Consider the following 27,123-nt stretch of genomic DNA (forward strand, 5'->3'; position numbering starts at 1 on the left):
TATGAATATGAATATGGATATTAATCGAATTCATAAATTTTTATTTATATTTGCATTAATTTAAATATAAAAATAAATTTAAAAAAATAAATTTGAATGAATATTAGCTACATCATTTTCATTCGTGAATGATGGTCCAACAATAAACGTGTGTCAAGATAGCTGAATTCTTCTTTTGTGTCAAAGATACAGCCCCAATCTTTCAGAAAAATATTTTAAATTGAAGCTGTTTTAAATAGAAAATTTCAGGTTCGAAAATTATTTTAGATTTTTTTAATCAACATACATGTAACGCTCACAAATATATATATATATATATATATATATATATATATATATATTCTTGGGATTCAAGGGAGCGCTTTTGGCACCTGCTCTCCTCTGGTTCATTCCCACGTGCCCTTTCTCTCGGTGTTCTAGTCTCTGCGAAGTCTCCATTTCGAGTTCAAAGCTTTTCTGATTTTTTTAAAGAAAAAAACTTTGCATTCGAGGTGGTGGCAGCTTTCTTTGCAAGATAGCTAGCTTCATATACGAAGGAGATTTGAGTCCAAGATAGGTGGCTTAAGCTCTTCTATCGCGACAAAGCCAGGAGAAATGGAGAGGTATGCTCATGTCTTCGTCCTTCCCTTATTCCTCTTCTTGTGTTGTTTCTCTTTCTTCTTTGTTTATGGTTTGGCTGCCAATTCGTCTCAACTAGTCCCAATACAGAGGGAGATCATGACTAATCTCTCTAAGAGCCTCCCAACGTCTCGAATTAATAAGTTGTGGAACACCATGAAGGACCCTTGCCGTTGGGTTGGGGTGACCTGCTCCCCTCCGCCCTCCTCCGTTGTGACCGCTCTCTCCTTGTCCGGCTTCGGCCTCTCCACCGCCAACTCCTCCTTGGTCGCCCGCTTCTTTGACCTCCTCTGCCGCCTACACGACCTCAAGTCCCTCGACCTCTCTCAGAACTCTCTCACCACCATCATCCCCAGCTCCTCCTTCTCCTCCAACTGCCGCGGGCTCTCCGGATTGGAGTCCCTCAACCTCAGCAACAATGGTTTGACCGGTCCTCTGCCTAGTTTCTCGGGTTTTGGGGCTTTGCAGTCCTTGGATTTATCTTATAATTCCTTATACGGAGCCTTGGATTCCGGGCTGGAAAAGCTCACCAGATTGAAACTTCTGAATCTTTCCGGCAATTTCTTCAACGCTACAATCCCAGCTCGAGTTGGTGGTGCAACAGGTCCGAGCTTGGAGGTTCTGGTGCTCTCCGCCAATCGTTTTCACGGCGAAATCCCCGAACGGATTTTTGACTATGAGAACCTCACGTTGCTGGATCTCAGTCAAAATATGCTAACTGGGTCTCTTCCGGATGGGATCGAGAGGCTTTCCAAGTTGGAAGTTCTCCTCCTTTCTTCCAATAACCTCGCTGGGATAATCCCGACTAGTTTGGCAACGATCAAGACCCTGTCTCGATTCACTGCCAACGAGAACCATTTCAGTGGCTCGATTCCTCGTGGAATTACTACTCAAGCGAGTGTTTTGGACCTCAGCTACAATAGTCTCACCGGGGAGATCCCATCAGACCTCCTCTCGCCGCCGAATTTAGAGTTTGTGGATCTGTCCAGCAATCTCCTCGAAGGACCCATACCTGGGAATTTGTCACAAAGCAGGCTCTTCCGTCTGCGACTTGGCGGTAACAAACTTAATGGAAGCATTCCATCAACAATTGGTGAGCTTTCGAATTTGACATATCTAGAGTTGAATGGCAATGTATTGGGTGGAGAGATTCCATCTGGGCTGGGGAATTGTACAAAACTGATGCTGTTGGACCTATCTTCCAATCAGTTGCAAGGGAATTTGACAAAGGAATTGGGTTACCATGAACAATTAGTGGTCTTGAAGCTTCAAAACAACAATCTTACTGGAGAAATACCTGATGAACTCTTGAAGTTTCGGAATTTGAGCACTCTTGATCTCAGCCAGAACTTGCTCACTGGTGAGATACCTCCAGCAATTTCCAACTTAAACAAGATTTCAGTTCTGAATTTACAAAGCAACAGATTCTATGGTTCAATACCTGTTAGCATCAGTAGCTTCGAATATCTGATGGAACTGCAGTTGGCAAACAACAAACTGAGAGGAACAGTTCCGAGAATGCCAAAAAGCTTGAGAATAGCTCTGAATCTCAGTAGCAACCTCTTCAGTGGACTCATACCTTCCTATCTCGGTGATTTATCTCAGTTGGAAATTCTCGACCTCTCAACAATCATTTTAGTGGTGAAATTCCAACCTCTCTTACTACAATTCAAAGCCTGATAGAATTGGATCTCTCTGATAATCAGCTTTCTGGAGTGCTTCCAAAATTTCGTTCATTTGTCAATGTCATAGCCACTGGAAATAAGGATCTGATCATCATCTCAAATTCAAGCACTGAACCTTTGAAAAAAGCTTCAAGTAACACTGAAACTATGATAAAAATTTCTGACATCCTTGTTATGATTGTGGCTTTTGTTGGAGGCTTCATTTTTTCAGTCTCAGCGGGTGCAGTTATCCAAAAGTGCTTGAATCAGGGGAAAAGCAACCGCCAAAATGCAAGGAGAGATGGTTTCCACTCCAATAGACTTTTCCCCGAAAACTCCATTGAGAGATTGAGAAGGTTCCAGCACTGGCAATACGCCAGAAGCCTCAGTTAAGAAATGAAAAATATGATATGTTCACACGTAAAGGTAGTAACAATCCAATGGAAGCAATTTTGCTCTTTTTCACGGGATATTTAGTGTATTGGAAGCTCTAGCTACACTGATTCTTGTACCACATTTCCAAATCATTAACTGTTGGTGGATATTTCCAATTAAAAAGAATAAATAATTGCACCTTGGCATAAATGAGCCATCATGTTGTACCTCTCTGTGGAAAATACTCGTTCTAGTGCAATACCCGTCAATGAGAAGTCGAGGAAGAAGACCTAACCTAGGAGTATAGTTGGAAATCCGATATTCAGAAAACTTTTTTAATCCAGCAAGTACGCTGTTGATTTTAAGGATTAAAAATAACAACATGTTTCAAAATGTTAAAACTGTATATATATTCACATATACACACATACCTGCATGCATACACACACACACACACACACACACACACACACACACGCACGCACACATGCATACAAATATATATATATATATATATATATATATATATATATATATATATATATATATATATATATATATATATATATATACACTTCCAAAGCCTCTATTCTCAAACAAACAATCTTCCAAAACTTCCAAGCTCTAGATTAGCTAAATCATCAATCAGATAACAAACAATATACGTCCATCATGCAGGACCAGACCTGGCCTGTCTGCCCCTTCTCAGTTAAAACACAACAATGGGAACACAGGAAGCAATGCTCTTCAATGGTACTCAAACTCCAAGCATCAAAAGGGGTGGTATGCTTGTCCGAGAGCATCGGTGGAAACCGACTTCCAAGACTCCGAAAATTCCAGGCCCAAAAAGTCCATTAAAAGTTGGGCCAAGCGAAAGACACTTTCAGAAGAAAGACGTCAATTTTTGTTTGGATAAAAAATGGCATATTCAAACAAATCTAGTGTGAATATAATCAAGAGAGTTAGAAAATAAAATATCTCTAAGGAGCCCCAAGATTGTCCTTCCCCCTATCCAAATAGACCATCCAGAATAGTCAGCGACATAGGCAGCCACTAAGTCGGTAGCAGTATTCGCCTTCCGATAGATATGCCTAGAGATACATATCCGACAACCAGATAATAACACAAATATATCCTTCAAAAGAGGGTAAGCGTGGTCATCGTGAGTACAGCTCTGAATCCAAATCCCCACCTCGATCGAGTTATTTTCAATGATGAGATGGTCAGCCTCCAAGACTCACCTAGCATGCAAAATTTTAGTCCAAGCAGCTCGCAGCTCCACCTTAAGAATTGTGGGTGCAAAGAGGTGGCTTCTCCCAGTAGCAATCAATTTGGAGTCGTGACCATAGATCACGAAACTAACCCTGCCCTATCCATGCTATATGCCATCGTTGAAGTTGATCTTTGGATACCTCGAAGGAGGGGGCTCCAAAGTGATAAACACCCATCAGGTTGCTACACAAACAGGGTGGGAATCCCATATCTCCGAGGGCTTAGAAGTCGCATCCATCATCTCCGTAGTCAGAATACGACCTCTTTCTACAATAATCCTTACTGAGGTACTCTTAGACTCAAACACCATGCTGTTCTTAGCAAGCCAAATATGATAGGCTATATACACCGCCCAGAAACCTTTCCCATCAGGGTCCGATCATCCATCACATCACCATAAGTTATCCAAAAATGCCTAAATAGGAGTAGCAGCTTGGGCAAATTGCTGATACAGGCCGACAAAAATCTAGACCTGTTTGGCTCTTGAACACAAAATCAAGATGTGCTTCACCGTCTCGTCCTCCAGATCACGACATGGGCAGGCCAATAGGATATTCATATCTCGACCCCTCAGAATAATTCTCATGGGAAGTCGGCCCCAAGCCACCTTTCAAAGAAAGAGACTTACCCACGGATGTACCCCCATCATCCAAATCCATCTAGCATTCATCTGCCTTGTCAGTCCACTCTAATATAAGTGATAAAGATCCGTCATCATTGCTCTTTAAGAACAAAAATATTTTCAAACCCTGACATCTGGACCACTATGAATCAGAGCTGGAAGGGCTAGAACCCACTCCCCCAGCTACCCCCCAAAGAGATGGGCAACTGCCACAGGATCCCACTGGCCATCATCTGCTCCGAGGAGGTCAGAAACCTCATGGAGTCCATCACCTCATGATTGATGAAAGTTGGCCATCGACTGAGACGAAGATCATTAACCCACTGATCACACAAGAGCCTCACCGATTGATTATCATCAACTAGCCATCGTGTCTGGGATATCACCTTAGGAGCGTATGCACAAATCTTCCTCCATAAAAAAGAAGCATCTTGACTTGGATGAATCTCCCCATCCACAGTCCATATCCCATATCTGGCCCTCATCATCATACTCCAAAGGCTCCTCAGGTCTAGAAAAAATCTAATCGCATGTCATGCAAAGAGGGCTTCCCGTCTAGCAACTAGAGACTGAAGCCCAATACCTCCGTCCCTTAGTGGCTGATACACCACCTTCCACACTAGCAGATGTATGCCACCCCTGCTTTTCGACCTCGAGCCCCAAAAAAAGCTTCAAAAAAGCTGCTCCATTGCCCCCCCTCCCCCCACCCCCCAATGTCCAGGGTAGAATAATATGGGAAAGCAAATAAATTGGGATGGAGTTGAGAACAGATCTCACCAAAGTGACCCTCCCTATCATAGAAAGGGCACGAGCTTGATAGCCCTTGAGCCACCCCTGAATCATCATCTCCACACCACAATCAGCTCTTCTCAACCGACAGCCAAAAATCAGAATGCCCAGGTATTGCAGTGTCCCACTGTGCTCTCGAATCCTTAGACTCTCGCTAATCCCATGATGAATTTGGGTATGCATCTTAGGGCTAAAGATGATAGTAGATTTGGAGAGGTTTACCTTCTGATCAGATGCCTAGCAATACTCCTCCAGGATTCTCTTGAACTAGTCATGTTCTGAGCCATGGCCCGATCGATCAGAATACAATTATCTGCAAAGAGCAGTGCAAGATTGGTTGGGCTCTAGAGGCCGATGCATAAAGATTGAGCATCAGACCCTGGACCACAGTATGTAAAGCTCGTGAAAGAATACTAACACATATAATGAAAAGATAAGAATTTCGAGAATAACCTTGCCGCAGTCCAACCATGGAGTGGAAGAATGTCGACAGGGTCCCATTGATGATAATAACGAAGGAGGGGCTCTAGATGCACTCCAATATCCAACCAATCCAGAGAGGATGGAAGCCTAAGGCCATGAAGGTTCTCTCTAAAAAATCCCAACTCATCCAATCGTAGGTTCGTTCCATATCAAGTTTGACCACAATTAGATTGTGTTGAATGGAGGCACATCGAAGATCGTGCATAAACTCCTAAACAATGAGAATATTGTCAGATATATTGCAACCACCAACAAAAGCTGCCTGTTCCAGGCAAATCAATTGGGAAAGATAAGGCTTCATCCTGATCACCATCAACTTTGCACAAACTTTGTATAAGGTTGTGCAAAGACTAATCGGTTTAAAGTGGCCTGGCTCTATAGCTATTTCTTCAGTATCAAAGTGATGAAGATATGCTTCCAAATGTTTGGCATGTGGTCGATGACAAAGAACTCCTACAAAGTAGTTGCCACCTTCGAGCAAATGATCAGCCAATATCTCTTGTAGAATAGGGGGAAACCATCGAATCCCGAGGTTTTATCCTCGGCCATAGACCACATTGCTCTCTGCACCTCCTCCTCTGTCACCTCGCAAAGAAGGTCTCTATTGTTCTACATAGTAATCAAGCTATCATCAGGAGGAGGAAAGTGGCTCACCCAATCTGCTCCCAAATTCGTCATCTAACAAGATTTGAAGAACCGCTTCACCTCCTATCTAATCTCATCCTCGCCCGTCAGCCACTATCCCCTGGTATCCTTGATCACCCAGATTCAATTCCTATACCTCTTGATGATGGTGGACTGGTGGAAGAACCTCATATTCTGATCTCCTCCCTAATCCACTACACTTTGGATTTCTATCTCCAAAGAATTTTTTGCTGCCTGAGAAAGGAGTGGTTGGAAGAGAGCAAACCCCAAAGGTCCACCAGCTCCCCCTCAACAAGACCCCCATTCTGATCCTCATGCTCCTGAAGCTCAACAATGAAAGCCTCAACCACCTCAAATCTCTTGAAAATATCTCCAATCTCGATCCTATTCCACCTCATCTAACATCACCTTGTTAGCTCAAGTCTCCGGATCATCCGATATCTAGTATCAGCATGAACCAATAGCCTTCACACCTCTCACATTATGTCTGAAGACCGAGGATAGGAGAGTCAAAACTTCTCAAATATGAACCGGCTCTGATGGGAGGGAGACATGTCTGTGATCAGCAAAAGCGAGCAATGGTCCGAGATAATCCTCAGTAGGTGATGAATCTGATAGCCTACATATTGTTGGATCCAACTAGTCATGGCCAAGACTCTCTCAATTCTCTCCCAGACTTTGGCCCCCCCAGTTGGTTGTTACACTTGGTGAATTTGGGTCCAATAAATCCAAGATCCACAAGGCCACAAAATTGTATGAAAACTTTAAATTCCTTTCAGATTCCTTTCAGCCCATTATAAACATCTAGAAACCAAAAATTATTTTAAAGTTTGTAGACTTGGTCAGTCAAGTCAGTCAACTATGACCCAAGAAAAAATCCACACATTTTCCACTTCTCTTTCCATTCCTTTCAATTCCCCAATTTGGAATTGCTAGTGGTGGTAGAATCTTTAAAAGTAAGCTTTTACCTGTAAAGATTTTAACAAAAAAATTTACTTGTTATTTGATAACTATATTTTTAAAATATCAAAAAATTTTAAAATCTATTTGGCAACAAAATTAAAAAAATACTGTAAGTATGAAAAAATAATAATAAATTATATATAATGTAATAATCATAGTATTAGTATAATATAATATAATATAATATAATATAATATAATTAATATAATATTATATCATAGCATAATATAATATAATATAATAATATACTATTGTACTATTATAACAATCTAATATAATGTAATGTATGTATTATCAATTAATAGTTATAATATAATATTTTCATATAAAGTATTACAATTATTATATATTAATATATTACTATAAGGTATAATATTGTTAAATACAAGAATGTGACATTATTATTTTAGTAGATTATATAATATATTTTATTATTTTACTCACTCAAAATAATTTTTCAATGAAATTCGAAAGTGCTTTTGGAGTAAGGTCTGGGGGATATCTTTTGTGTTAAAAATGCAGTCATCTTCCTTCACACAAATCCATCGGATCATCCAGTGGTCACTTTGATATTTATGCAAATAGATGAATGATGGTGTGCGGAGTACTTTAAGGTCCATACAAATAGATGAATGATGGTGTGCGGAGTACTTTAAGGTCCATACGATGAATGACCCAACAAACAATGGATTTATATTAATAAAGATGAATTCTTCTTTCATGTCAAAGATACAACCCCCATCTTTTAGGAAAGCATTTTAAATTGGAGTTTTTTTCTAAATAAAAATTTTCAACTTCGAAGGAGACTAGAAAATTATTATAGATTTTTTTACTCACAAAATATGTCCTTTCTTGGGATTCAAGAGAGCGCTTTTGGCACCTGCTTTTACGTCTCCTGTGGTTCATTCCTACGTGCCCTTTCTCTCGGTGTTCTAGTGTCTGCGAAGTCTCCATTTCGAGTACAAAGGTTTTCTGATTTTTTTTTTAAAAAAAAAAACTTTGCAATCGATGTGGTGGCTGTTTCCTTCGCAAGATAGCTAGCTTCAGATACGACGGAGATGAGCCCAGGATAGGTAGCTTAAGCTCTTCTGTCGCAACAAAACCAGGAGAAATGGAGAGGTATGCTCGTGTCTTCTTCCTTCCTTTATTCCTCTTCTTGTGTTGTTTCTCTTTCTTCTTTTGTTAGGATTTGATGCCTCAAGATTCAGCCCACATTGAGCCTACAGCAAGGTTCGCGACGAAAAACGGAGTCCAACGAGACCAAGATCACCTGAATCGGAGCTCGGATGGAGGAGATACGAGCTTTTGAAGTCGGCACGAGAATCGAGACGGTGGAGGACCGCCGGCGACCGACGGCGGGCGGCAGCGGCGCGGCCGCAGGCGGCGGCATGCGGGATGCGCGACCCAGGCCCGCGCGGGACGCGCGACCCAGGCCTACTGGCCCCTTGCCCCGGTCCACCGTGGACCGGGTGGTCCACGGCGCGGTCTGTGGACCGCATGGGCATTTTCCATGCGTTTCTCACGGTCCACGGTACTATTCCGTGGATCGGAGCGCGATCGGACGGTCCAGAGAGATCCCGGTCTTGATCCGACGGTCCAGAGGATTTTTTGGCTTTGTTTAGGACTCCTAATCCGTGTCTAATCAAGTTTAAACCCTGTTTATGCCTTTAAAAAGGCCTGAGACGAAACAGAGGGAAGTGTGGGTTCGGTTTCTCGCCGCCGTACGAACCAGAGGAGAGAGAGAGGCTAGGGCGCTGAGAGAGAAGGAGCAGGAGGCTCCTGGACAGCGGTCGCCAGGCTCTTCAGGGGTTCAGGGGGTCTCCAAGAGAGAGAGAGCTTTTGTGAGGGAACTTCAGGTGAGAGAGAATTGGGTGTACAAGGGTTGAGGGTGAGGTCTCCTCTTGTAAAATTTTCTTTTCATAGTGAAGTTTGCATGCCCGTGGAGGCGAGCCCTTTTGTGGCTGATCCACGTATTTTGATTGTTTTTTCTTTTTGTTTTGTTTCTTCTTTCTTCCTGCTGCATCGCGTGGTACTGAAAGGATCTTGGGAGGTGGTGTCCTGGCCAGACATCCATCCAACATCTTTGTTTATGGTTCGGCTGCCAATTCGTCTCAACTAGTCCCAATACAGAGGGAGATCATGACTAATCTCTCTAAGAGCCTCCCAACGTCTCGAATTAATAAGTTGTGGAACACCATTCCGGATCCATGCCGTTGGGTTGGGGTGACCTGCTCCCCTCAGCCCTCCTCCGTTGTTATCGCTCTCTCTCTCTCTCTCTGAAAGAACAGGCCATGGAATAATCGAGCACACTTCAATCCACACAGCATACAAATACAGTGGAAACAATATCGTTTTGTAGAGGAAAGATAACTAGAATAAACGTAGAACGTAAAATAGGGGTGATAATCAAGCAATAAAAATAAGAGAAAAGAAAGCACACTAGATTTACATGGTTCGGCCTGATTATTGGCCTACTTTCACAGACAAGACCTCCTCAATGTTTTTCTATTAATAATCCACGATACAACGAAGTACAAAATTAGAAAAAAAAAAAGAAGAAGAAAAATAAAAATAAAAAACCCTCTTTTACAAAGAAAAATACTTTTATTTTTCTCTCAAAAAAAAAATCTCACATCTCTTATTTTTTTTCCTCTTAAACCCTCCCTTTTATTTATTGTTTTCATTGCTCTCAGTCTGCTGAACCTTTTTCCAAGTCCTCCCCTTAAATAGAGCTTGTCACCCGTCAAACCGTGTCAAAATCAGACTCCTATCCGTTGTAGAATCGAAGAAAGAAGCTCAGCTATTGGATCTACATCGCACGGCCCGAAAACATCCAAAAAATATCTAAATCAATCGGGAAAAGCTCTTAACCATCCGATCAACGCCGGGAGTGAGATCCACCATTCGATCGTACCTTCAGTCCATCAGAACTCGCGTAGATCGTGAGAAATATCAAAAAAATAGATGCCGATCCATCGTGGACCGTGAGAAACATCCTCGAAATAGGTGCTCGATCCATGTGCCTCATCGTGGACCGTGACATGCAGTAGGCGTGCGCTGCGCGCTGGGCCGCGCTCCCATGTGGGTCTGGGCTGGTGTTCTGGGTCTGGCCCTGGTCGAACTCCTCCTTGGTCGCTCACTTCTTTGACCTCCTCTGCCACCTACACTACCTCAAGTCCCTCGACCTCTCCCAGAACTCCCTCACCACCATCGCCATCTCCTACTTATCCAACTGCAGCGGGCTTTCCGGATTAGAGTCCCTCAACCTCAGCTACAATGGTTTGACCGGTCTTCTGCCTACTTTCTCGGATTTGGGGCTTTGCAGTCCTTGAATTTACCGTGGATCCCGGGCTGGAAAAGCCCACCATATTGAAAAGTTTGGATCTTTCCGGCAATTTCTTCCACAGCACCATACCAGCTCTAGTTGGTGGTGCAAGAATTCCGAGCTTGGAGGTCCTCGTGCTCTCCATCAATAGTTTTCATGGCAAAATCCCCCCACGTATTTTTGATTATAAGAACCTCACTTTGCTGGATCTCAGTCAAAATATGCTAACTGGGTCTATTCCGGATGGGATCGAGAGGCTTTCCAAGTTGGAAGTTATCCTCCTTTCTTCCAATAACCTCACTGGGATAATCCCGACTAGTTTGGCAACGATCAAGACCCTGTCTCGATTCACTGCCAACGAGAATCATTTCAATGGCTCGATTCCTCGTGGAATTACTACTCATGTGAGTGTTTTGGACCTCAGCTATAATAGTCTCACCGGGGAGATCCCATCAGGCCTCCTGTCGCCGCCGAATTTAGAGTTTGTGGATCTCTCCAGCACCCTCCTTGAAGGACCCATACCTGGGAATTTGTCACAAAGGCTCTATCGTCTGCGACTAGGCGGTAACAAACTCAATGGAAGCATTCCATCAACAATTGGGAAGCTTTCCAATTTGACATATCTAGAGTTGAATGACAATGTATTGGGTGGAGAGATTTCATCTGGGCTGGGGACTGTAAGAATCTGATGCTGTTGGATCTATCTTCCAATCAGTTGCAAGGGAATTTGACAAAGGAATTGGGTTACCTTGAACAATTAGTGGTCTTGAAGCTTCAAAACAACAATCTTACTGGAGAAATACCTGATGAACTCTTGAAGTTTCGGAATTTGAGCACTCTTGATCTCAGCCAGAACTTGCTTACTGGTGAGATACCCCCAGCAATTTCCAACTTAAAGAAGCTTTCAGTTCTGAATTTACAAAGCAACAGCTTCTATGGTTCAATACCTGACAGCATCAGTAGCTTCGAGAATCTGATAGAACTGCAGTTCAGAAACAGCAACCTAAGTGGAACTGTTCCAAGAATGCCAAAGAGTTTGAGGACAGCTCTAAATCTCGGTAGCAACCTCTGTTAGGATTTGATGTCTCGAGATTCGATCCACGTTGAGCCCACAGCAAAGTCTGTGATGAAAAACGGAGTCTAACGAGATCAAGATCATCTCAAACGGAGCTCGAACGGAAGAAATAGGCGTGAGAAAAGTCGGTATGGAACCCGAAGCGGCGGAGGACAGCTGGCGGCGGGCTAACAGAGCGGCGGTGGCGCGGCCGCCTGCGGCGGGCCGCGGCCGAGGACCAAGTGCGCCAGCGCACGCGGGCCGGCCCAGGCCCAAGCACCAGCGCGCGCAGGCCAGCCCAGGCCCAGACGCACCGCTGGGAGCTCGCAACCCGGTCCATGGTGGACCGGGTGGTGCACAGGGAGGTTCATGGACCGCGTGGACATTTTCCACACATTTCTTATGGTCTATGATACTGTTTTGTGGACCGACGTGCGATCGGAGGGCATGGGTAGTTTTCAATCACGATCCAACGGTCCAGGGCTTGATTTAGGTGTCATCAGGAGTCCTTAACCTAATCTAATTGGATTTTTAAGCCTTTTTAAGACTTGATCACGGAACTGTTTTGGTGGCTTGATTTCTGGTGGCTGTGGGTGCGGTTTCATCAGGTCGAAGACCAAAGAAGAACCCATAGAGAGAGAGAGCAGCGAAGCACTGAGAAGAGAAAGAGCAGGGAGGCTCCTGAATAGCAGACAGCGGTCACTTCAGGATTCAGGGGGTCTTCCTAGAGTGAGAGCTTTTGTAAGAGAGAACTTCTTGAGAGAGAGAATATGGGTGTACGAGGGTTGAGGGTGAGATCTCCTCTTATAATATTTTTTTTTCTTATAGTGAAGTTTGCATGCCCCGTGGAGGTGATCCTTTTTTGGCTGATCCACGTATTTGATTGTTTTGTGTTTTATTTTTTCTTTCTTTCTGCTACATCGTGCGATATCGAAAAGATCCTGAGAGGTAGCATCCTGGCCAGACATCCATCATACAAGTGGTATCAGAGTGAGGCGGTACAAGGATGCAGATTGTAATGGTGGTGAGCAAGACTGAAGATGGAAAAGACAGGATCAATCAAGATGGAGATCAACAAATTTGATGGACAAAGCAATTTCTCCTTGTGGTAGGCAAGGGTGAAGGACGTGCTCATCCAGCAATAGTTGATTGATGCTCTCTTATGCAAGGAGAAGCGGACCACCATAGAAGTGCAGGATTGAAAACAGCTATAGATGCAGATGGTGAGTACCATCCGTATGTACCTAACGGATGAGGTGGTAATCCATGTGCTTAGCGAGACTTTCTTGACGGTGCTGTAGTCGAAGCTCGAGAAGTTGTACATGATGAAATCTCTCACCAACACTCTTTTCATCTGGAGGCAGTTTTACCAGCTACAGATGACTGAGGGACAGAGCGTGCGGAGTATCTCAGCCACTTACAGAAGATTCTCACCGACCTCCTCAATGTTGGTGAGAATATTGAGGAGAAGATCAGGGCACTGGTTTTGCTAGCGTCGCTTTTCCTTTCGTATGAGTCCTTGGTGACTGCTCTTCTAGTAGAGAAGAGCACCATCAAGATGGACGAGGTCACTGTGGCGATACTTCAGAATGAGATTCTCAGGAGAGAGAACCCAGTTTCGAGCTCAGATGACGGTAGCTCAGTTTTGGTGATTTTTGAAAGGGCAGGAGGCGGTAGACGGAGCGATAGGAGATTGCGACGAGAACGGTCCAAGTTTAGAAGGGACTTGAGCAAGATCAGGTGTTACCTGTGTGACGAGTTGGGGCATCTAATCAGAGATTGCTCTCAACTCAAGGATAGGATGATGGCTACTGTGGCAACGGCCAGTAGCGATTCGAAGGAGATGTTCTGTAGATATCTGATGAGGTATCTATTTCTCCCAGCAGTGGATTTTAGATTCTGCATGCACGTATCATGTATGTTGTAGAGAGGAGCAGTTTGACTCTCTGGAGAATAGTGAGGGCACTGTTTATCTGTCGGATGGATAATGCTGTGCGATCCGAGGTATCAGGACGGTCAGCTAGAGGACACATGATGGTGTAGTGAGAAGATTGGGAGAGGTCCGATACATACCCAATTTCAAATAGAATCTTATCTCACTGAGCAGACTGAATTTGAGAGACTACAGAACGGTAGCTGGTGGAGAAATCCTGAAGGTGCTATACGACGATAGGATTGTTTTAGAGGGAAAGAAGGGGAGGAAAGGACATTATTATCTAATGGAGAGCCCAATGCGAGGTGGAGCTTCAAGAGCCAGTGGAGTCTGGAGCCAGATGGAGCTCCAAGTGGAGGTGGATCGGATACGAGATAGGAGACTCGGAAGGACGAGAAGCGACATCGTAAGATGAGATTCTTATTGCCGCATACGATAGAGATGTAATCGAGCGATCTGACTTGACTCTCATGTTTGTCCATCCATAATCAGCAGATAATTGCCTCAGGCATGGGGGCGAGGAGATTCAGAAGCTCTCAGAGTTAGGAGGAGATCAAATATCGAGTCGAAATAGAGATTATTAAGATTTGATATCTCGAGATTCGATCTATATTGAGCCCACAGCGAGATCCATGATAAAAAATAAAGTCTAACGAGATCAAAATTATCTCAAATGGAGCTCGGATGGAGGAGATATACGCAAGAGAAGTCGGCATGAAATTCAGAGTGGTGGAGGACAGCCGACGGCCTGCGGCGGGCCAACGACGGCACGACCACACGCGGTTAGTGTTGGAAACAGTGTCCCAAAGCCAATCGTCAGCCTGTTGACGGTTGTGCTCCTTTTGTATTAGTACATGAATTATAAATAAATAAAAATTATTTTGGTATTTTTTCATCACAAATATTTCATCTTCTAATGAACTCCTATGTTTGGTGAAGTCCTTAGGACTATTTAGACTCGACAAAGGAGGATTTGTCGCTTAGTCCTTAAACCTGTTTGCGACCAAATGATACGTTGTTACCAAGGACGACAACGTTTATCGAGCATAGGTCGTTGTGTGCCATATGGATTGGTTATCCTCATAATCAAGGAGTGTGGAGACACTGATATGGCATACAGGTGAGATATAATGGTACATCTGCACTGAACGTGACCGACTCTGAAGCTATTTCTGCCGTCAAGATTTGGTCCGATGGGATATGGGTATAAATATCCCTCCGACCTGAGACCGCCACGGTGACTTGCAAGCAACTAATTGCACTTAGGCACTGGACTACCTGAATTTCTAATTCAGTGACGGAAGGTTGCTGGGTGTAGTCAAGTACTTGACTTGTCGGTGCGTGTGTCAAGATGGGATTGACTACTCCAGTTTAGGAGCTGTATACAGTCGTATTTTAATTTAGTAAAATCTTGGCCAGGGTAGTCCTAGTGAGGAGTCACAGGACTGATTGAGTTGAGCACGATTCGGATGATCTCATCAGGGTTGACAGTTTAACCCTGAGTCATCCTAAACACAGGGGTCAAAAGGGATGAATTATACGGTAACCATATTTACGTAGGTTCTGAATGTTGTGATTGCGACTATTCGACCTATCCGGTCGTCGGGTACCATTGCTAGATGGTCACTTCGATTAGTACAGGAATTGGTTCTCGTGCTACCGGCTTAGGTTCGAACCTGCAGGGTCACACACATTAGAGGTTCCTTTCTGATCTGATGGCTGATTATGAGTCTTATGTGTATGGGACTCTATAATTGAGAATTAGGATTCTCTGATCATGAGTTCCACACATTTTGGGTACCGGGGGCAAAATTTTGAATTTCAAATTTTGAATTTGAAATTTGAACTCTTCGATCAAGGTTTCATATTGATGGACTTTGATACCCGATTGCCCATCGGATTTGGACTCAATAATTATGAGAGGTTTTATTAGTGATTTGATCGCTAATAACTCAATTTGATTGAGTAATTATTTTTGGATCAAGTTCAATTAAATTGGATTCAGTTTGGATTGACCCGATTAGGTTAAGTGTTGATCTAATCCCTAAGGTGGTTTAGTCCCTGATTTGATCAGGGATTGGGCTTAGTCAATTTCTGATTTGATTAAGATTTTATTGAGCTTAATTAAGCCTAATTAAGTTGGGTTTAATTTAGTCTAATTGTGCTTAACCTATTTTGATTAGGTTGGTTCAATTAAGATCAAACCACCATTTGAATTTGAATCCCTGCACCACCTTAAATCTCTGCGCCCATTTGAATTCACGAGAAGAACTTCTCGTGAATTTTTTCTCATGCAAAGCCCTTCTCATGCCCACTCTTGTGTGCCAATATTTGGATAAAGATGATTAGTTAGCCATTCAAATTCAAAGCGTGTTTGAATTTGAATGAATAACTTATCTCTTGCGCATACATGACATTATCCACTTTAGCACCCCACATCTCACATGAGAAAGAGTTTCTCGTGAAACCTTTCCACGCACAAAGCAGACTCGCACCTTCTCTTCTCACGCCCAAGTGGATAGGGATGAGTTGGTTTTAGTTTGAATTCAAATTTGATTTGAATTCAAATGTGTAACCACTTGTCTTTATCCTCTCACGCGGATAAGACACGTTTTGAACTATTTTAAAAGAGATAGGGAGCTGAGGCGTGCGTAGAAAAATTCTGAGAAAGAAAGTGGGGCGTGAGGAAGCCTTGTGCGTAAAGGTCCAAAACCTTCCGAGAGAAAAAGAAAGAAAAGAAAGAAAATTGAACGCAGGGTTTTTGGTGTGTACCCTAGGGTTTCTACCTAGGGTTCGGGAAGTGAGATTGGTGTGCCACGAGTGTCGTGAGTCCATCAAATTTTAGAGAGAGATCCATCAGTCTCTCAGCCAATCGTGTAGATGATCCAGAGCATTCGAGGAGTCAGCACACATCGATCGAAGGAGTTCGATCAGCATCGGCCATCAAAAGGTGAAATCACGAACTAGCATTCGTAAGGAGCCGATTAGACAGGAGCTTCGTGTGGATGATCCGTAGAGGTCAGACACTAGTGTGGCTGTGACGTGACGATCAGAGCCCTCCAACGGTAATCGACTACCCGCAAAAGGTGATGTGTTCTGAACACAGTACAGTAAAAAGTTTACTGTTTCAAATTTGAATTTCAAATTTGAATGCATGCTGTTGTATTATATTTAGATCCTAGTGTAGGGTTAATTAGTATTAATTAATGAGATTAATTAATAATTCTGCTATAAAATAGTAATTTTAAAAAAAAATTTAAAATTACCATTTTGCCCCTGCACTGAATTTTCGCTTCAAATGGTATCAGAGCATGGTTCTAGAATATGATATACATATGCATGTGTAGATTAAGGTGTAATCTATAAGTTTAAATTTAAAATTTAAAATTTAAAATTTGTTAGAAGTTTCAAATTTGAAATTCAAAATTTAAAATTTGAATTTTGAAATTTGAAATTTGAAATTTAAAATTTGAAATTTGAAATTCAAAATTTGAAATTCAAAATTCAAAATTTAAAATTCAAAGATTAAAAATTCAAAATTTAAAATTTGGTTAAAATTTTAAATTTAAAATTTGAAATTCGAAATTTGAAATTCAAAATTCGAAATTTAAAATTTGAAATTCAAAATTTAAAATTCAAAGATTGAAAATTTGAAATTTGAAATTTGGTTAAAATCTCAAATTTAAAATTTGAAATTTAAAATTTGAAATTTAAAATTTGAAATTCAAAATTTAAATTTTGAAATTGGTATATTTAGATATACTTGATCCAAGTAGCAAGTAATCTAATTGGGTTGGTTGCCATGGCCGTCCGATCATAGGAGAAAAGTAGGGTTTAAAGGCCCTCTCTTCCCATTCGATGGGGTCTCCTATGGCGGTAGGGGTGCCGATGTAATTATATCCCATGCCGATGAAGCAGCGAAAGGACTTAATTATAAGATTTATCATGAATGTGTAAGATTAGATCTAAAAAAAAATCATGATTTATTTTGAGTTATTTTCTGTTATGAAATGAGCAATAGGATTGCTGTTTATGAATTGTGCTGACCCGTTTATGAAATGAGTCAACACATTTGGTGAACAGAAAATAAAATCTTTCAAAATTTGAAAATTATTTTCGAAATGCCAAACCCTGACCCATCAGTCCAAGTACTTAATTAAAAGAATTAAGTGTTGTCTAGTAGATCTAGAATTGTGAATTAAGATCTAAGACAATTACATAAACTTGTGGGTCAATGGGTTAGATGAATTAGGTCTATAATTGGGTTAGACCTAAGGTTAGCTTAAAAAATGGACTAAATGGAGTAATTAGTCAAATCTAATCAAAAGTTGGATTAGATTAGGTCAAGGATACTCTAGACTCAACTTCAATAGTTGTAGTTGAATGGGTCCATGTCTTTAACTAAACCAAGATGGACTTAATTCATGGCTACGCGGTGGAGCCCTATTTACTAAGTTGATCAAAATTAAAACTAATGAACCGGTTGGTGTCTAAGGTAAGTTCGGCAGTTTTGACCAGTGGTTCTTCAGCGGGAGCTACTCGCATTGATTCGATCATTGACGAGTTAATGACAAATCTCCACCACTGATCTCACTTACCTGGCCAATCTGGTAAGTTAGATTTTGATTAGATCACTTGGTGATTAGAGCTCACCCATGTCATTAGGTAAATCAGTGTGACTGATTTAGGTGCTCCTAATGCCAGCTTTAATTAAATCTTTTTTTTTTAATCTGACTTGGTGAAGTCAGTGGGAGGATTGAAATTGGCTGGATGATTTCTTCTCTACTATCCTTTAATAAAATCTTCAAAAATTATTAGGTCCCTAAAATGATTAAGTTATAATGATAACTAAGTCAATGCCTCCCATTAAGTGAGTGATAATGAGTCCATTAGTTCAATGATCATTGGAGGCCCAAAGGCCTGGTGCTCATTGGCTAATGAAATTATCATTCATAATATGATAATTTGGTTGAGTCTTTCTAATGGTGGTTAGGTTGGCCGGCCAAAGTCGGGCCTGATCATTTATTGGTCTGATTCACCAAATCAAGTCATGTTAATGGTTGGACCTAACCAGATCTTTTCAGTGGAGGCCAAAGCCTACTGATTAGGTTCTGGGACAAAATCAATTACTAGAAGTTGTTTAGAGAAACAACTGGTTAAGAACCTACCCATAGATGCACATGGGTTGACCAACCAAAGTTGGGCTCATGTGTAGTCTGTGTGGATTCTAGTACCCATTAAGGAATTAAAGTAATTCTCGAATTGGAGGTTGAGGCTACCAGTTCGTAAAAATATTGGAAAAAACTTTAGACTAAAGTTCAAGTTTTAGTATTAATTTATGTACTAATAGAGGTCTGATTTTTCTTTATACAGCTATGGCCACTACTCTGTCGCTCCGATCATTATTAGATAATGACAAGCTCATGGAACCTAATTTCGATAGCTGGTATCGAAAATTGAAAATCATCCTTGAGCATGAGTGGATCCTTTATGTAGTAACGGATCCAGCACATGAGGAGCCAGCTCTGAATGCTAGTAAGGCGATCCGAGACACTTACCAGAAGTGGCTCAATGATCGCACTACCATCCGATGTATTATGCTGGCAGTAATGAATGACGAGTTCAGTCACAGGTTTGAGAACGCCCAGCCACAGGAGATGCTTCAAATGTTGAACGACTCCTTTGGCATGCCTGACGATGTTGAAAGGCACAAAACTAGTTGTGCCATTTTCAATACTCGGATGAGGGATGGGGCCTCAGTCACTGATCATGTACTGTACATGATCGAGATGATTGAGCGCCTAAGCAAATTGGGTTTTTCTCTGCACGAGCAGCTCGATAAGGATGCGATCCTTAATTCCTTGTCCAAGTCCTTCCTCCCATTCTTTACTCATTTTCGAATGACAAAGCCTGCAGTAAACTACCACGGGTTGTTGGGGTTACTGCAGAACTTTGAAAAGGATTACCAGCTCCATAAGGAGTCGGTGAATGTAGTGGGAGGGTCTACTTCTCGTCGTCGACCCTTTGGGAAGGAGAAGAAGAACAAGAAGAAGAAGAACAAGAAGGTGCAGCCTCATGCTAGGACGGTTGCACAGGGTCAGACCAAGAAGCGCAAGCCCGATCAGAGCCAGGTGGAGTGCTTCTTTTACAAGAAGCAGGGGCATTGAAAGAGGAACTGTCCTCAATACATTGCCTCCCTGGACCGAACAGGCCGAAGAAGAAGCAAGGTAATTATATGATAACTCCTTGCAACTTTTCCATTTGTGATACTACTGCCTGGGTATTGGATACCGAAAGCCCTTATCATATTTGTAATTCGATGCAGGATTTGCAGGTCAGTAGGAGATTTGATGAAGGCGAGAGGTTCTTGAACGTTGGAGATGGAAGCAAAGTTTCAGTTCTAGCTTTAGGAATCATGAGTTTTGTAATCAATTCTCGTAATGTAATTCTGAGTGAATGTCACTATTGTCCAAGCTTTTTATTAAATATTATTTCTGTAGGCCTTTTGGCCATGTACGGTTATGATTTTTTAATAAAAAAAAATATTTGTAATATCATTTTGAATGGTGTTACAATGTTTGTTGGACAATTAAATAATAGAATTTACTTACTATCACAGCCTGTTAATGTGGTTCAAAATTTCGGTAAACGTCCTAGAATAGATGATGTGTCAGAAGTCTATCTTTGGCACTGTAGGCTAGGTCATATCAATAAGAACAGAATAAACAGGTTGGCTCAAGAAGGAATTCTTGAACTTGGTGATTGTGAATCACTTCCAACCTATGAGTCTTGTCTTCTTGGAAAGATGATCAAGTCACCTTTTACTGAAAAAGGTGAGCGAGCCAGTGAACTCTTGGGTCTGGTACATTCTGATATATGTGAACCTATGAGCTCAAATGCAAGAGGTGGATATTTCTACTTCATAACCTTCACAGACGACCTATCGAGGTATGGGTATGTCTACTTAATGAAATATAAGTCGGAGTCGTTTGAAATGTTCAAACTATTCCAAAATGAAGTAGAAAAACAAACTGAGAAGTGTATTAAAATTTTTCGATCTGATCAAGGAGATGAATACCTTTCCAATGAGTTTCTGACGTATCTAGGGGAGAATGGGATTTTCTCTCAGTGGACTCCTCCTGGAACATCACAGCATAATGGTGTGTCTGAAAGGAGGAATCGGACCTTATTGGACATGATTCGATCCATGATGGGATTTGCTGGTCTGTCGATCTCCCTCTGGGGATATGCGCTCGAATCGGCTTGTTACCTTCTAAATAGAGTTCCGAGTAAGTCTGTAGTCAAAACGCCATATGAGATATGGATAGGACGTAAGCCAGTACTCTCGCACCTTAGGGTTTGGGGGTGTTCGCTTATGTTAAACGTTTAATTACAGACAAGCTTGGACCTAGGTCTGACAAGTGTAATTTTATAGGGTACCCAAAAGAGACCAAAAGGTATTATTTCTACCTTGCTGATGAGCAAAAGGTGTTTGTCAGCCTTAAGACAATCTTTTTAGAAAAGGAGTTCCTTAGTGAAGGAACTGTTGCCTCTAAAGTCGAACTTGACGAAGTTCGACAGGTGGAAAATCCGACACATGTTACTGAACCTGAACCGGATTTGATTAGATCAGATCCGGAGTCCATTGATTATGCACCCTTAAGGCGGTCTGGTAGAGTACCACATCAACCGGACAGATACTATGGTTTCTTGGTCCGGGATGGCGATCCTGTCGAACTTGATGAAAATGATGAGGATCCGAACACCTACATGGATGCAATGCAGAGACCTGACTCTGAGAAATAGCTAGAGGTCATGAAATTCGAAATGGAGTCCATGAAGGTCAACGATGTGTGGACATTGGTTGACTCACCCGAAGGAGTGAAACCATAGGGTGTAAGTGGGTCTTCAAGAGGAAGAGGGGCGCAGACGAAAAGGTGGAGACCTATAAAGCCAGTCTGGTTGCCAAGGAATATCGTCAACGTTATGGTATAGACTATGACGAGACATTTTCTCCTGTGGCAATGCTCAAATCCATTCGGATTATACTTGCGATAGCTGTCCATCTAGACTATGAAATCTGGCAGATGGATGTGAAGACAGCTTTCCTAAACGAAGAGCTGGACGAAGAGGTGTATATGATACAACCTGAAGGGTTCACATCCACAGATGAGTCTAAGGTATGCAAGCTACAAAGATCCATTTATGGACTTAAGCAGGCATCTCGGAGTTGGAACATACGTTTTGATAGGACGATCAAAATGTATGGCTTCGTTAAGAACGGAGAAAAGCCCTGCATTTATAAGTGGGCTAATGGTCCAGTAGTAGTATTTTTTGTATTGTATGTGGATGACATTCTTTAATCGAGAATGATGTCCCTGTATTACAGGGAATAAAGATTTAGCTGTCGTCACAGTTCTCCATGAAGGATCTGGGAGAAGCTTCCTACATCCTAGGGATAAGGATCTATAGGGATAGATCCAAAAGGTTGCTTGGCTTATCCCAGTCCACGTACATTGATACTATGCTGAAAAGGTTCAGCATGGAGAATTTCAAGAAAGGCTATCTACCGATAGGCCATGAAATTTCTCTCTCGAAAAAGGATTATCCGACAACACCTCAAAAGAGAGAGCGTATGGGTAGGATTCCATATGCTTCGGCAGTGGGATCTATCATGTACGCCATGACATGTACACGACCAGATGTGGCATACTCACTAGGGGTAGTGAGTAGATACCAATCTGATCCAGGGAGAATCACTGGAAGGTTGTTAAAATCATCCTGAAGTATTTAAGAAATACAAAGGACCAGTGGCTTGTATATGGTGTATCGGACTTGAGACTTATAGGGTTTACAGACTCTAGTTTCCAGTCTGATCACGATGACAGTAAGAGTGTGTCAGGATTTATTTTTACCTTTAATGGTGGGGCTGTCTGCTGGAAGAGTTCCAAGCAGCACACTGTGGCTGATTCAGTATGCAAGGCAGAGTATATTGCTACATCAGATGCTGCCAAAAAGCGATGTCGCTGAGAAAATTCATCACCGAGCTCGGAGTAGCACCCTTCCTTGTTGGTCCAGTTTTGCTCTACTGTGACAGCTCTGGAGCCATTGCTCAGGCGAAGGAACCGAAGGCACACCAGCGGACGAAGCATATTCTGCGTCGCTACCATCTCATCCGGAAGATCGTGGATTGAGGTGACGTCGACCTTCAGAAGATCGACGGAAGGAGAACCTGGCCGACCCATTCACTAAAGCCATTGCAGTGAAGGAGTTCAACGACTATAAGTCGAAGATGGGTATTAGATACTGCACCGATTGGCTTTAGGCCAAGTGGGAGATTGTTGGGAATAGTGTCCCAAAGCCAATCGTCAGCCTGTTGACGGTAGTGCTCCTTTTGTATTAGTATATGAATTATAAATAAATAAAAATTATTTTGGTATTTTTTCATCACAAATGTTTCATCTTCTAATGAACTCCTGTGTTGTGGTGAAGTCCTTAGGACTATTTAGACTCGACAAAGGAGGATTTGTCGCTTAGTCCTTAAATCTGTTCGTGATCAAATGATAAATTGTTACCAAGGACGACAATGTTTATCGAGCATAGGTCGTTGTGTGCCATATGGGTTGGTTGTCCTCATAACCAAGGAGTGTGGAGACACTGGTATGGCATACAGGTGAGATGTAATGGTACATCTGTACTGAACGTGACCGACTCTGGAGCTATTTCTGCTGTCAAGATTTGCTCCGATGGGATATGGGTATAAATGTCCCTCCGACCTGAGACCGCCACGGTGACTTGCAAGCAACTCACTGCATTTAGGCACTGGACTACCTGAATTTCTAATTCAGTGACGGAAGGCTGCTGGGTGTAGTCAAGTATTTGACTTGTCAGTGCGTGTGTCAAGATGGGATTGACCACTCCAGTTTAGGAGCTGTGTACAGTCGTGTTTCAATTTAGCAAAATCTTGGCCAGGGTAGTCCTAGTGAGGAGTCACAGGACTGATTGAGTTGAGCACGATTCGGATGATCTCATCAGGGTTGACAGTTTAACCCTGAGTCGTCCTAAACACAGGGGTCAAAAGGGATGAATTATATGGTAACCATATTCACGTAGGTTCTGAATGTTGCGATTGTGACTATTCGACCTATCCGGTCGTCGAGTACCATTACTAGATGGTCACTTCGATTAGTACAGGAATTGGTTCCTGTGCTACCGGCTTAGGTTCGAACCTGATGGTCAAACACATTAGAGGTTCCTTTCTGATCTGATGGCTGATTATGAGTCTTATGTGTATGGACTCTATGATTGAGAATTAGGATTCTCTGATCATGAGTTCCACACATTTTGGGTACCGGGGTCAAAATTTTGAATTTCAAATTTGAATTTGAAATTTAAACTCTTCGATCAAGGTTTCATATTGATGGACTTTGATACCCGATTGCCCATCGAATTTGGACTCAATAATTATGAGAGGTTTTATTAGTAATTTGATCATTAATTAACTCAATTTGATTGAGTAATTATTTTCGGATCAAGTCCAATTGAATTGGATTTAGTTTGGATTGACCCGATTAGGTTAAGTGTTGATCTAATCGCTAAGGTGGTTTAGTCCCTGATTTGATCAGGGGTTGGACTTAGTCAATTTTTGATTTGATTAAAATTTTATTGAGCTTAATTAAGCCTAATTAAGTTGGGTTTAATTTAGTCTAATTGTGCTTAACCTATTTTGATTAGATTGGTTCAATTAAGATCAAACCACCATTTAAATTTGAATCCCTACACCACCTTAAATCTCTGTGCCCATTTGAATTCACAAGAAGAAACTTCTCATAAATTTTTTCTCACGCAAAGCCCTTCTCACACCTACTCTTGTGTGCCAATATTTGGATAAAGATGATTAGTTAGCCATTCAAATTCAAAGCGTGTTTGAATTTGAATGGATAACTTATCTCTTGCGCATACATGACATTATCCACTTTAGCACCCCACATCTCACACGAGAAAGAGTTTCTCATGAAACCTTTCCACGCACAAAGTAGATTCGCACCTTCTCTTGTCACACCCAAGTGGATAGGGATGAGTTGATTTTAGTTTGATTTGAATTCAAATGTGTAACCACTTGTCTTTATCCTCTCACATGGATAAGACACGTTTTGAACTATTTTAAAAGAGATAGGGAGCTGGAGCGTGCGTAGAAAAATTCTGAGAAAGAAAGTGGGGCATGAGGAAGCCTTGTGCATGATGTGAAGGTCCAAAACTTTCGAGAGAAAAAGAAAAAAAAGAAAGAAAATTGGGTGCAGGGTTTTTGGTGTGTACCCTAGGGTTTCTACCTAGGGTTCGGGAAGTGAGATTGGTGTGCCACGAGTGTCGTGAGTCCACCAAATTTTAGGGAGAGATCCATCAGCCTCTCAACCAATCGTACAGACGATCCAGAGCATCCGAGGAGTCGGCACACATCGATCGAAGGAGTTCGATCAATATCGGCCATCAAAAGGGTGAAATCACGAACTAGCATTCGTGAGGAGCCGATCAGACGGGAGCTTTGTGTGGACGATCCGCAGAGGCCAGACACTAGTGTGGCTGCGATGTGATGATCAGAGCCCTCCGACAGTGATCAGATTATGGTGATCGACTACCCGCAAAAGGTGATGTGTTCTGAACACAATACAGTAAAATGTTTACTATTTCAAATTTGAATTTCAAATTTAAATGCATGTTGTTGTATCATATTTAGATCCTAGTGTAGGGTTAATTAGTATTAATTAATGAGATTAATTAATAATTTCACTGTAAAATAATAATTTTGAAAAAGATTTAAAATTACCATTTTGCCCCTGCACTGAATTTTCGCTTCAGTTAGGTGCGGCCCAGGTGCGGCTGCGCGAGGTCCGAGCGCACAGAGTGCAGCCCAGCGTGCCTGGGCCTGGGCCCAGGCCCAGGCGCCAGCACGTGCTGGCCAGCCCAGGCGACCGAGCGTGCGGGCCGGCCCAAGCCCAAGCTCGCGAGCGCATGGCCAGCCCAAGCCCAGGCGCACTGCTGGGAGCTCGCAGCCTGGTCCACGGTGGATCGGGAGGTGCACAGGGAGGTTTGTGGACCGCATGGGCATTTTTCATGTATTTCTCGTGGTCTACAGTACTGTTCTGTGGACCAACGTGCGATCGAAGAGCACGGGTAGTTCCCAATCATGATCTAACGGTCTGGAGTTTGATTTGGGTGTCATTAGGAGTCCTTAACCTAATCTAATTGGGTTTTTAAGCCTTTTTAAAGCTTGATCACGAAACTGTTTTGGTGGTTGTGGGTGCGGTTTTATCAGGCCGAAGACCAAAGAAGAACCTACAAAGAGAGAGAGAACCACGGTGCTGAGAAGAGAAGGAGCAGAGAGACTCTTGGACAACGGACAGCGGTCGCTTCAGAGGTGCAGAAGAATTTTTTTAGAGAGAGAGCTTTTATGTGGAAGAACTTCTGAGAGAGAGAAATTGGGTGTACGAAGATTGAGGGTGAGATCTCTTCTTGTAATATTTCTTTTTCTTATAGTAAAGTTTGCATGTCCCGTAGAGACGAGACCTTTTTTGGCTGATCCATATTTGATTATTTTCTGTTTTATTTCTTCTTTCTTCCTGCTGCATCGCACGATATCGAAAAAGTTCTGAAAAATTGTATCCTGGCCAGACATCCATCCTACAACCTCTTCAACAGTCGCATACCTTCCTATCTCGGTGATTTATCTCTGTTGGAGATTTTCGACCTCTCAAACAATAAGTTTAGTGTTGAAGTTCCAACTTCTCTTACTATAATTCAAAGCTTGATAGAATTGGATCTCTCTGACAATCTGCTTTCTGGAGTGCTTCCAAATTTTCCTTCGTTTGTCAGAGTCATAACCACTGGAAATAAGGATCTCATCATCTCAAATTCAAGCACTGAAACTATCCCAATGAAAGGAAAACAAAATATTTTACGCATTATTATGGTTATGATTGTGGCTTTTGTTGGAGGCTTCATTGTTTCAGTCTCAGCGGCTGCAGTTATTCAACAGTGCTTGAATCAGGGGAAAAGCAACCGCCAAAATGCAAGGAGACATGCTTTCCACTCCAACAGACTTCTCCCTGAAAACTCATTGAGAGATTGAGAAGGTTCCAGCACTGGCGATACGCCAGAAACCTAAGCTAACAAATGAAAAATATGATGAATATGTTCACATGTAAAGGTAGAAACAATCCAATAAAAGCAATTTTGCTCTTTTTCACGGGATATTTAGTGTATTGAAAGCTCCAGCTACACCGCTTCTTGTACCACATTTCCAAATCATTAACTCTTGGTGGATATTTTCAATTAAAGAGAATAAATAATTGTACCTTGGCATAAATGAGCCAATCACGTTGT

General features: G+C 42.1%; 1 protein-coding gene and 1 pseudogene across 1 annotated transcript; both read left to right on the forward strand.

Annotated features, from left to right (window-relative positions):
- The first annotated feature begins 366 nt into the window (after positions 1-366).
- On the forward strand, positions 367-2,866 carry LOC105051778 (uncharacterized). The gene is given in 2 exon segments (XM_010932376.4): positions 367-2,239; positions 2,242-2,866. Coding segments are annotated over 2 exon segments (2,079 nt in total). The 5' UTR covers positions 367-594; the 3' UTR covers positions 2,676-2,866.
- A 5,637-nt stretch (positions 2,867-8,503) lies between these two features.
- LOC140851458 (uncharacterized) lies at positions 8,504-26,910 on the forward strand (annotated as a pseudogene).
- The last annotated feature ends 213 nt before the right edge of the window (positions 26,911-27,123 follow it).

Source organism: Elaeis guineensis, chromosome 9, assembly GCF_000442705.2.
Source record: "Elaeis guineensis isolate ETL-2024a chromosome 9, EG11, whole genome shotgun sequence".
NCBI lineage: Eukaryota > Viridiplantae > Streptophyta > Magnoliopsida > Arecales > Arecaceae > Elaeis > Elaeis guineensis.